The sequence below is a fragment of the Nesoenas mayeri genome (genome assembly GCF_963082525.1).
Source record: "Nesoenas mayeri genome assembly, chromosome: 4".
NCBI classification, from domain to species: Eukaryota; Metazoa; Chordata; class Aves; order Columbiformes; family Columbidae; genus Nesoenas; species Nesoenas mayeri.
This window is the reverse complement of record NC_137540.1, coordinates 25,518,058-25,529,280: the sequence shown is the minus strand read 5'-3', so window position 1 is coordinate 25,529,280 and position 11,223 is coordinate 25,518,058. Positions and strand designations below refer to the sequence as shown.

Sequence of the window (11,223 nt, the reverse complement as noted above, 5' to 3'; positions counted from 1 at the left end):
CAGGTTTTCCGGGCTGGGATGCTTTCGCGGGGGGTGCAGGGGTGTCGATACCAGAGATATCATGAAAAAAAAAAAAAAAAAAAAAAGCAAAGCTCTAGTTGCATGAGATCAGCCGCCTATGCACGAGAGTAACACAGATCACTTTGCTACTCTTCCCATTTTTTTTTGTCGACCTCTTTATGTTCCAATTGAAAACCAATTAAATGTTTCTATAAATCTGTTAGCATCCCTTTTACGTGGGGCCCTCTGATGCCTGCTATATTGCCCTTTAGATGCCTCTTCCTTTTTTTGTTTTACAATTGTTGTATCAATATAATGCTTCCTTTCTTTCTCTGTCTCTATAGATACAGATATACAAGGCAAACTAAAGGTTTCGTCTGCTATTCAGTGCCTCCTCATTTGTCCCGGAGCTGTAACAGTGGTGTCCTTTCTCTTCTGGACGCTTTTCCTTGCTTCTGAAGCAGCAGTTATGGGAGAAGCAGATGGCTACTGATTGGGTGAGCTTTGTGGCTTTAATACTGAATACTTTATGGAAAAGGACTTTATCATGCTTGGTTGGTCAGAGGAACAACGGGGTGAGATTTATGACTAGAGAAAATAAATCTTTTTAAGTTTCAGGCTCCTTCACACACCCCATATCAAGTCGCTGTAGCAGAGCAAGTACTGAAATCGTCTGCATCTTTCTTTTTTTCCTTCCCTCCCCCTCTGTCTGTCTTTCCTTTCACTGCTCTCCCCACCCCCTCTCCATCAGAGTTAGTAAAGCTCTGCAGACTCCAGGGAGTGTCATTCATTGAAGCAGCAGAGGCCTTCACAGCCCCATAGGCTACACCAAGAAGGAAAAGACCATCCCCAGATGCAGATAATCTACCACAGGGGAATATGCTGGGCAGTGAGCTCCTGTAAAGGCACGTGCATATGTAACCCGTAAGGGTCCTGGTGGGGACTTTTGAGTGTTGTCCTCATAAACCTGAGAATGTCAAGGTTGTGTGGTCACCAAAGATAGCCTGGGTTGGGCTGCTCACTGCAGAGCCCACATCTCCCAAAGGAGAGGTAGCCAAGCATTGCCCAACTCCACTGCACCCCACACTGGGCAGGCTAGAGGCTCTGGGATCACTTCTATGCTAGGGAATGGCTCTCTGCACTGTCTCCCAGGGCCCTCTGAGGAGGCTCAGTCCTCATCACCAGCTGTGGCGTTGGCCATCAAGCCTGAGTTTCTGCATGGTCTCACACCTAAGCTGAAGGATGACCAAGGACCAGGGTGAAGTCCTGCCCCAGTATGGGGTGCTGGTAGTGGCACACAGGGACTGAAAGGCCCAAAGACATACCAGAGGCAGAAGCAGACTTCAGTCCTAGAGTGATTCCCCTTTTCCTTTCTCTCTCTTTCTGGTCCCTTATAGCCCATAACATCTTGTATCAGGCTGTTAAACATTTTAAGGAAGCTAAAGCTAGGTGAAAGCTTTACAGGTATTAAACAGACCTTGCTGGTACTTTCCGGTCAAGTAAGGAGGAAAAACAGCAAGCCATAGTTGAGAAAAATAATGTTGAGATAGAAACTCAAAAGTGATTTGGGGCTATATATTAACCAGCTAACTAACCACTCTATATTACACTCATTGTTTGGTTTTCTGGTCAGTTAAAAAAAAAAAATCTGTGACTCTTCAGTGAATCTACAAATTAATATTTCAAAATAGTTTCCATGTTTCCTTGGAAAGAATTATAAGGAAAGTTCAAGCACAGTCAAAGGATGAAGAAATAGCTGAGGTGCTTACAGCATCTCTGAGCCATCAGAAAATGAGTGGGGAAGGGATGCTGAGTCCTGCTATGGCTGCCTGTGGCTCCCTGGGGAGCAGAAGTGTTTGCTCCTTCTTGAGGTGAACCATAATCAAAGCTGGAGTATAGCAAAAGGGGCTTTACAATTTTGTAGTGTGGTGGTGACATAACTCAGGAGTCCCAGGTGCTTCTGTAAACATCAGTGAGTTGCTGCTGAAGGACCAGTGGAAATGGGAAGGCACAGGTGACCGCAGGTTTGCTTGAGAGCTGTGCTGGAAACAAGATGGGACAGCTACTGCTGGTGCACCTCGGCCATGGTGAGGGTCTGGTAGGAGGGAAGTGTCCCAGCTGGTTGTGGGGCTGAGTAGTCCCAGAAGGATCCCGCCGCCTGTTTGGAAGGATTACCACAGTGAGAAATACCTCTTCTCCATGGTGCTGTTTGTTGATCTGCAGTGTGGTGGTGGTGCTGCTGACAGGACCTCCCAAAGAAAGGCACCATCCACAAGCCTGGTAACAGTTAAATGTGGAAAGGATGATTTGTAATTCACCCGAGGCCCTGATTTATTGCCATTACAGAGGCCTAGCTTCTGTGTTTTTCTCAGGGGAAGGGAACAGTTCTGCTTGCATTTCTTCAGACACTAGGAAAGCTTGTGGCATGCTCCACATTTTATTTTCCTCCTTGCATGCTTCCCCCTGAGGATCGCAGGCCAGACCTGCATCTGACAGCAGCAGGCAGAGATGGCAGCAAGGCAGCTTCAGGCATGCCTTTGACCCTCATCCCCACAGTTCCCTGGCACCACTTGGATTATTGTGTTTGGGCTTGTGTGCTTCTGGGAACCTGTCTGTTTTCTCAGTGGTTGTATTTCATGGGTCACTTTACAGTAGAGTCACCTGTGAGTGTCTCTTGGTCATGTCTATGTCTCCTCAGAGAAGCAGTCACACATCCGTAGGTCTGGCATGTTCTCCTCATTGTGTCCCAGCTTTGAGGAAGCATTTGTCAAGGGATTCAGGAGTTTGTTTGAGCACAGGTTGTGCAGCCTTACCTGGCCTCTTTCCCCCTTGCCTTCTTGAGTTAAATTCAGGGAGGAAAGAGAAGGGTCCTCCAGCAGTCAGGAGGGTGCCTTGACATCCTCAGGTAGACAGATCCGCCATCCTTTGCAGCCATCCCCATGGTAACTCATCACGGAGAGAAAACTGGCACTTCCCTCTGAGAGGTTTAGATGAGGCCAAGCATCACTGAGATGGCCAAGCATCACCACTCCGGCGGCTCTGTGACCTTCATAGCCATCCCATCCCTTAATCGGAGTCCTGGCTGGGGAGCAGCAAAGCTCGGGTCTCCACCCCTGGGGCTGGCAGCCACCGATCTCCGCGTGTCTGTGGGACTCTGGCTTGCCTGCCCAGCCCCCTCTGAGCAAAAGCCCTGCGGCAGGGGCTCTGGGGCCGGTCCTATCCCGGCTGCTGCCAGGGACGTTTTTTCCCCAGGAACTGTTTGCCGCCGGATGCCTCCGCACCGGGCCGGTGCCGTCGGGGGGCATCGGAGGCGCCTGGTGCTGAGGGGCCGAGGCTAGGCTTTTAGGGAGCTGGAAGCAGCAGGGAGGCAGCGTTGTGTGGGTCGCTGCTGGAGGATCCGTGGGAAGTCGGCTGGAGCTGATTAGCCTGGGTCACTCTTGGCTCTCCATGGGAGGTTTTCTGAAAGAATTAACGTATGTAAGGTGCATATATATAATGAGGTATTTTAAATGCGTTTTATAGAAGGCGGCAGGCAGCGTTAGTCCGGCATCGCAGGGCTGGCAGTGCACCTGTGGGCGCCCGGAGGCCTCGCTGGGCTGCGGCCAGGGCTGGTGGCCGGGGAGCCGTTCTCTCCCCACTCAGAGCTGGGCAGAGCCGAGTCGAGCCCCCTTCGCCCTTCCTGGGGCCCCGGCCCGCCTGGCCGAACCAGCGGGGCTGGAGCCGGATCGGGCCCGGGTGCGCCATAGCCGTTTCCCAAACCTGCAAAATCCCAAGTGCGGCTTTTCAGTGAGCCGGGATGCGGCTACGTAGACTTTCATGTCGTCTGCTTTGCACGGCGGACTTTCCAGCGCCACAGACAATGGCACTGGGCATTTCTAGGGATTCGGAGTCGGTTTTGTTTTGCTGTGGTCGCTCCCCGGTCGTGATTCCAGGAAGCATAAACTTGAAAGAATCCGTATATGTAAAAGTGCTGTTTTGCGGCGCTGAGCCGACGCTCTCGAGTGGATTTCACTTTTATGGTAGCATCCGAGTATGAATAAATGCTCATAAATGCCTCTACTGTCCTTTTTAGTGTCGGGGAATTTGGGTATCCGACATAATGCCGAAGCAATTTCGAGATGCTTCATGTACCGTGGTGTCCCTTAAAATTCTCGCGAATAAAAATAACGCGTAGATTTTCTTCCCCCTCTACTAATGACAATCATTCGGACAATTTATATCACATAGCAAGAGCCGGAGTGTTAAAAATAAAATTTAAAAGAGAGAGAGGAAAAAAGAGGAAAAGGGAAAAAAACCCCTTTGACGGAGAAATTGAGATCCGAAATTTTACGGACTCCCATGTTTTTTAATATTATTACAATCTCCGTTTTAGGATACACTGTGTTTTGTCGAATTAATAAGATAAATGTTGAAAGCATATTATATGCAGCTTTTAATCCTAATGCAAGGAAAATCGTAATTATGTAGAGGATAAGTGAATTTGAAAGCCAAACATCAGCCCACTCTCTGATTGCAAACAACGCTTCGTTCGCCTCTAGAAAACGCTTTGTCTCTTCTTTTGTTTAGTTTACTGGTGCGGGTTAAATTTTATTTTTATTTTTTTCTTTAATCTGCTTTGTGTCTGAAATGACGGCGAAAAGGAAGGAACCGGTAAACACTTGTCCGTGCGGTAAAAACCTCATTTTGGCATAGACCATCTGCGGATGCTTTTGCTTACCAAATACGCGTGCGTATCGATAAATACACGAGCTCCGCGTGTGCAGGTGTGGGAGCGTGTGCTTTGCCCCCGCGCACCGGGAGGCAAAAGAGACCCCTAGACTTCTTCCGGGCTCGGGGAAAGCCGAGGTCTCAGGTCGGCAGAGGCACCCGGGCCAGAGCAGCCCCGTCGGCGGCTCTCTCCGCTCCGGACCGCGTAGAGACAGCGGCCCCGGGAAAGCTTCGGCGGAGGCGGCGGGGAGACCCAGGACCGCCCGCTCCCGGTGACCGGTCGCACGTCGGGCCTCCGCCGGGCGCTTTCCCTATCTCAGCCGCCCAGAACAGTCGGCTCTAAGGAGCAAGGCGGGCGTTTAATCCGCCTCTGCACAGGCACTCCTGCCTGCCTTTATCCTGGCGAGAAGGGATTTTATTCGCGTGTCTGAGCTACCCCCTGGCTGGCAGGTGAGAGAGCAGAGGGGTAAGGCGGCCGCCGGCATCCCGGCGTCGGTCGGAGGCGTCCATGGGCCCCCCGCTCGCTGCCCCACAGCCCCTGCCAGGCAGGGCAGGAGCGGTGGACTCGAAATCCGCACGCTGCCACGGACGCGGTCGGTGGGAGGATGAGACCATGCCATCCCGGCCTCTCGCCCTGTCCTGCAGGTGCCCCGTGGCAGTGGAGCCAGGTGAGAGGGGGGCGGGCAGCAGGCAGCGAGCAGGCAGCCCCCGAAGGGGTTAAAGGGAGGGGACGTGGGCTGTCACGCGTCATTGGGCAGATTATGTGCAGCAAACAAAAAGTGTGTGTCTGTGTGCCAGTCACTCACTGCATCGGGTCCATCTGCACCGCTCGCCTCCCCGGCCTCCTCCCCGCCTCGCCCGCCCGCTCCCCCTCCACCGCCCGCGCCCCGGTCCCCGGTCCGCCGCCTGCCCGGCCATGGAGCGGCACTGATACAATAGCGCCGGGGGCAGCGGAGGCAGGAGCCCGTCTTTGTGCCACTTGTCGGGGCGAGGATTATATTCCCACTCTCCCTGGTGAGTACCCGCGGAGGGGCCCCTTCATCCCCCAGCGCCTCCGTCGCCGGGCTCAGCGCCCGGCCAGGGGAAGCCGCGCCGAGCCGGCGGGGTAGCCCCGGAGGAAGGAACAATGCCAGGAGATGGCCGTGCCGGGGGCCTGGGCGCGGCGGCCCTGACCGGTTGCGGTGCCCAGTGGCTCCGGGAGCGGCTCCGGCGTCGCCCGGCCCGGACAAAGGGTGGACGGGGAAAAGCAGAGCCGCAGGGCCGGGGGGGACCTACTGAGACCGAGGGATGCGGGGCCATGGGGAGCCGTGCGGGCCCCGGCGAGAGCGGGTGGAAAGTTTGGCGGGGGCCGCTTGCTGCCATTTGTTTCGTTTGGCGAAATAATCCCTTCGGGGATGGGATGCGCAGGGCAGCACCGTAACGACGAGGGCGGCAAGTAGGCAGCGAAAGCGCCCTCCCCCTGGCCCTCGTTCCCGGGGGTGGACCGGGACCCGCCGCCGCCCGCTCCGCCGTTTCGGGAGCCGAAGTTCCCGCGGGCGCCGGGAACCCAGTTGTCTCCCGAAAGTGGGGGAAAGCGCGGCTCGGCGGGGCCGTGCCCGGTGCGGGCATCTTCGGGTGTAAATAGGCGCACCGAGAGGAACAGAGATTTATTCCTGAGCCAAGCCAAAATGAATGATTTCGATGCCAGATGGGGTGGCGGGAAACCAGCCGTAAACTAGTCAGGTCGGAAAGGGAAAGGGCACCCTCAGCCCTGCGCGCAGCTCCTTCCCCAGTCTCGGCAACGCCGTGCGCGGCGGGATGCGCGGGCAGCCCGGCGGCCGCCGTCCCGCTGCCGGCACCCTGCCCGCCTCGCCTCCGCCTGCATCCGTCCCTCGTAGAACACTAGAGCGGAGGCTCACCCTCTCCATAAATAAGCGTGTCGAGGTAAAAATAATTACCTCTGCTTGCTGCTTTTAATTAAAGTCTCGGAGGGAAAGTGCTGGATTATGGTAATGAGCAGACATACGATCCCTCTTGTAGAGTGGAGCGGGAGGTGAGCTGACATGCAATCAGCGACAATGACAAGCCACTTGAAATCCATTCGCTCTGCTTCTCTGTCACAGCCCGGAGACCGGCCCAGCTCCCCTCTTGCAGAGGCCCCGGTGGCCGGGGACCGGCCCGGGAGCCCCTAGTCTCGGGCGGAAGCCCGCAGACGGCTGCCCCTTTTTGTCCACCTCCTGCCCGCGACCGGATCCTGCTGCTGGGTTTTCCGCCCCTGAGCCTGCATGGTTGCTGCCCGGAGCTGGCTTTCGTCGAGGTCGCAGCCCGGCTTGCTAATAAATAAATCATCGCGACAGCTTCCCCGCACCTCGCCTCCCGCTCACGGAGCTCCTCGCCTTTATTTTTTCCAGAACGGTGAAAGCCTGGTTCTTTTATGATTACCATTTTTTGTTATTTCTTTTTGTTTGGTTTGGTTTGTTTTTTTGTTCCCCGGCGGGTCGCGGCCTCATCTCCGCGCAGCGCTGCGGCGAAGCCCTGCCACGATGTAACGTGTTCTCTCTGTCCCTCTCTCCTCCCGCAGACATGGAGGACGCCGGCGTCCAGAGGGGAATATGGGATGGGGACGCCAAGACGGTCCAGCAGTGCTTGACTGACATTTTCACCAGCGTTTACACCACCTGCGACATTCCGGAAAATGCCATTTTCGGCCCCTGTGTCCTGAGCCACACGTCCCTGTACGACAGCATTGCCTTCATCGCCCTCAAGTCCACTGACAAGCGCACCGTCCCCTACATATTTCGGGTAAGAGCCGCTCGTATGCCGGGTAAAGCATTTCGCCCCGCAGCCGGGGAGCCCGCCTGGCCCGCCGCCGCCGGTCGCCCCGACGGCCGGTGCCTGAGCACATCCCCGCCGCGGAGCGCCTCCCTGTCGGGCCGCCCGCTACTTGCTACGGCCCCGCTGAGCCGGGCGGGACCCTCCGCCGCCGGCGTGCTTTCTCCCGCCATTCCTGCCGGCTGCTCGGTGCTGCTCAACCCCATCCCGTCCGTCCATGCGGGTTTATTAAAGTGGAGTTTGCAGGTGGACACGTCGGCGGCCAACGGCTCATCGGAGGGACTGATGTGGCTGCGGCTGGTGCAGTCCGCGCGGGAGAGGGAGGAGCAGAACCTGGAGGCCTACATCAAGAGCGGGCAACTCTTCTACCGCTCCCTGCGCCGCATCGCCAAGGACGAGGAGCTGCTGGTGTGGTACGGCAAGGAGCTCACGGAGCTGCTGTTGCTCAGTCCGGCCCGGGCCCCCGCCCGTAGCAACGGTGGGTGCCCCGCGCGGCCGCCCCGCGTCCCTTTCCCACGGCCCCAGGTGACCAGGGGCCGCCGTGGCGGGGTGGAGAAGGGAGGCTACGCGGGGAGCCCCGCCCGGTATAATGGGGAGAGGCGGCCGGCATCGGGACACCTCCCCCCGCACCTTAATCTCCCGAGGGAGCCTCGTTGCCGGCCCTGGCTGACCGGTGCTCCCGTGTCTGTGTGTCCGGCCGCAGGCTCGGCGCCCTTCGCCTGCCCCGAGTGCAGCCAGCGCTTCCAGTTCGAGCTGCCCTTTGCCGCCCATCTCCGGTTCCGCTGCCCCAAGAGGCTGCACGGCACCGACACCGGCCCCGCCGCCGAGGCTCCCGGCAGCAAGGACGGCGCCGGCAAAGAGCAGGAGACCGGCAAATACTGCAAGCCTGGCGGGCCGCTCCACCACCCTTTCTCTGTCGCCGACGGCGGCAGCGCCGCCGCCAGCACCAAGCCCTCCACGGACTTCCACAACCTGGCGCGGGAGCTGGAAAACTCCCGCGGCGGCCACGGCGGGTCCCCGGGGCGACCGGCGCCCTCCGACGGCGGCCCCGAGGCGTCGGCCGGGAAAGCGAAGCGCCGGTACCCCGAGGAGGTGGAGCGGGGCCCCGGGGCGGGGGTGCGGGGCCGCTTCCCGTCGGAGAGGCCGGGGCTGCCCTCGGCGCCCAAAGAGGAGCCGGTGTGCGCCCCGCAGCAGCAGTACCGGGCGGCCGGCTCCTACTGCGGCTTGGAGGAGGGCGGCCGCCTCTTCACGCCGCCCAGCCCAGAGACGGGGGAGGCCAAGCGCAGCGCCTTCGTGGAGGTGAAAAAGGCGGCCCGTGGTCCTGAGCCCGACGGCGGCCCCGAGGAGGGCCAGGAGCGCTCCTCCCCTACCACCCCGGGGGCGAGCGGCGGGGAACCGGGGCTGTGCCCGCGGGGCGGACCCGGGGGCCCGCTGGCCGCCCGCCTGGAGGGGGGCAGCCCGGCGCGGGGCAGCGCCTTCACCACCGTGCCGCAGCTGGGGAGTGGCGGCGGCCCCAGCGGTCCGGGCGGCGGAGCGGAGGAGCGGAAGAGCGCCTTCTCCCAGCCCGCCCGCTCCTTTCCCCACGTCCCGCCGCTGGTGCTGGGCCAGAAGCTGGGCGGCCTGGGCGAGCCCTGTCCTGACGGCGCTGCCGCCCCCGCCCGTCTCTACGCCACCGAGGCGCTGGCCGTCAAGCTGCCGGGCGGCGGGGAGGCAGCGAGCGGCGGGGGTGGCGGCGGCGGCGGTGGGGGACTGCCCAAGCAGAGCCCTTTCCTCTACGCCACCGCCTTCTGGCCCAAGAGCTCGGCGGCGGCGGCGGTAGCGGCGGCGGCGGCGGGGCCGCTGCAGCTGCAGCTGCCGTCGGCGCTGACGCTGCTGCCGCCGTCGTTCACCTCGCTGTGCCTGCCGGCCCAGAACTGGTGCGCCAAGTGCAACGCCTCTTTCCGTATGACCTCGGACCTGGTCTACCACATGCGCTCCCACCACAAGAAGGAGTACGCACTGGAGCCCCTCGTCAAGCGGCGCCGCGAGGAGAAGCTCAAGTGCCCCATCTGCAACGAGTCCTTCCGCGAGCGCCACCACCTCTCCCGCCACATGACCTCGCACAACTAGCGGGGACCCCCCTTCTCACCCCACCCCGGGGACCCCCTGCCCGACCCCCCGCGGAGGGCAGCGGCCGCCCGTCGCTTTCTTTCCTTTCCTTTGATGCACGCATTTTCACTTTCCGGGAAGGGGAGGGGGAGCGGCGGAGAGGACAGTGGGGGAGAAGAGGAAGAGAAGACGACGAAAAATAGGAAGGAAGAAAAAAAAAATAAAAGCACTGGGGAAAAAAAAAAAGGAAATTACTTACAAAAAATACATTTTTTAAAATGTCATATATTGCAACATATTGATGCATTTGTCATACGTTTCTACTTAAATTATTAAGCACTTATGGTTTAGATGTAATAATAATTATATGTGGGGGTAAATTTTTATTTTAGATATAAAGCTAAAGGCGAGGAGGAGCGCGGCGGGGGCGGCGGGCCGGAGTTCTGCATGCACCGGGCACTTCCCGCCTGCCCGGTCCCCACCGCCCACCGCCCGCCTCCCTTTTACTACAGAGTGTCACTTGGTGCCCGTGAAATGATGTCTCAATAGTTATGTGTTACCTTTCCTTTGTTTTTGTTTTTATTTTTTTTCTCCAAAAGATTTATTAAACTTTATAGTTTATCTGGGTATGTTGGATGCTTTGACAATAAATGACTTTATTTTCTTCAAAGCACCTGGACATTAATCATACCGGGGAGCAGGGGGAGCGGTGGGGGGCCGGGTGGCCACGGGGCTGCAGGGCAGGGGCAGTGCCACCCTCTGGGCCACATCCTCCTTCCTTCCTGCCTGCCTGCCTGCCTTGGTTCTGTACTGTGTTTTATTCACTATTTATTTCTCTCTCTCTTTTTCATCTCATCCTTCCCTTCATTTTGTCTTCCTTTAGTGTTGTTTTGGTTTTGTTTTTGTTTTGTGAGTTTGTTTTGTTTTGGTTTTTATTTGTTTTGTTTTTTAATTTCCCTTCCTTCCTTCCTTCCTTCCTTCCTTCCTTCCTTCCTTCCTTCCTTCCTCTTCTTTCTCTCCTCCATTTTTCTGTCTCTCACTTTTCCCTTTCCTCTATTTCTTCCTTTTCCTTTTCTTTTTCCTTTTCCTTAACAGCCCTTCTCAGGCCTGCTCTTGCTCCTCGGCACACTCCTATCTTTGCTCCACATACCCACCTACCTCACCATTACCAGGAACCTTTATTGCCACCCACAATTTGCAGGGCTGTGCATGCTCCCTGGCTCACAAGGTGGGGGGAGCCTGGGCCCTGACTGTTGGCAGGGCCCATGGGAGATGCACAGGGCCGGAGGTGATGGGCCCAGAGGACTTCACCCCCATCCAAGGGTGTCCTGGGGCAGGGAGTGCTTCGTGGGTCCATGGGTGGGTCCCCTCTGCCCTGGTGCATTGTTGGGGTGATGGAACCACAACCTGGGAGGTCTCAGAATAGGGGGGTCCTCCCCAAGCACAGAGGGACAGCCTGGTTCCATGGGCACCACCTGCACTGGGTGCATGTTATGTCAGACCCATGTACTTCAGGATGCAAGGGAGAGAACAAGCTGAAGGAGAAGTCTGGTGATGTTTCTAAAACCCATTTCCACATGCGGGCAGGTGTAACTCTGGCGGGCACTGGGTGCTGCC

The 11,223-nt window shown here is 57.8% G+C and overlaps 1 protein-coding gene across 1 annotated transcript; it reads left to right on the top strand.

The window, feature by feature from the left end:
- Window positions 1–7,033: 7,033 nt before the first annotated feature.
- PRDM8 (PR/SET domain 8) lies at window positions 7,034–10,939 on the top strand. The gene is made up of 3 exons (XM_080343800.1): window positions 7,034–7,488; window positions 7,765–7,996; window positions 8,222–10,939. The coding sequence occupies exons 1-3, from the start codon at window positions 7,270–7,272 to the stop codon at window positions 9,625–9,627; spliced, it is 1,857 nt and encodes a 618-aa protein (XP_080199926.1). The 5' UTR covers window positions 7,034–7,269; the 3' UTR covers window positions 9,628–10,939.
- The last annotated feature ends 284 nt before the right edge of the window (window positions 10,940–11,223 follow it).

Excerpts from the sequence above, each read along its gene's own strand:
- PRDM8 (XM_080343800.1), top strand. The coding sequence starts at position 7,270 with ATGGAGGACGCCGGCGTCCAGAGGGGAATATGGGATGGGGACGCCAAG. Across the intron at positions 7,489-7,764 it reads CCGTCCCCTACATATTTCGG|GTGGACACGTCGGCGGCCAA; the intron begins GTAAGAGCCGCT and ends TGGAGTTTGCAG. Across the intron at positions 7,997-8,221 it reads GGCCCCCGCCCGTAGCAACG|GCTCGGCGCCCTTCGCCTGC; the intron begins GTGGGTGCCCCG and ends GTCCGGCCGCAG.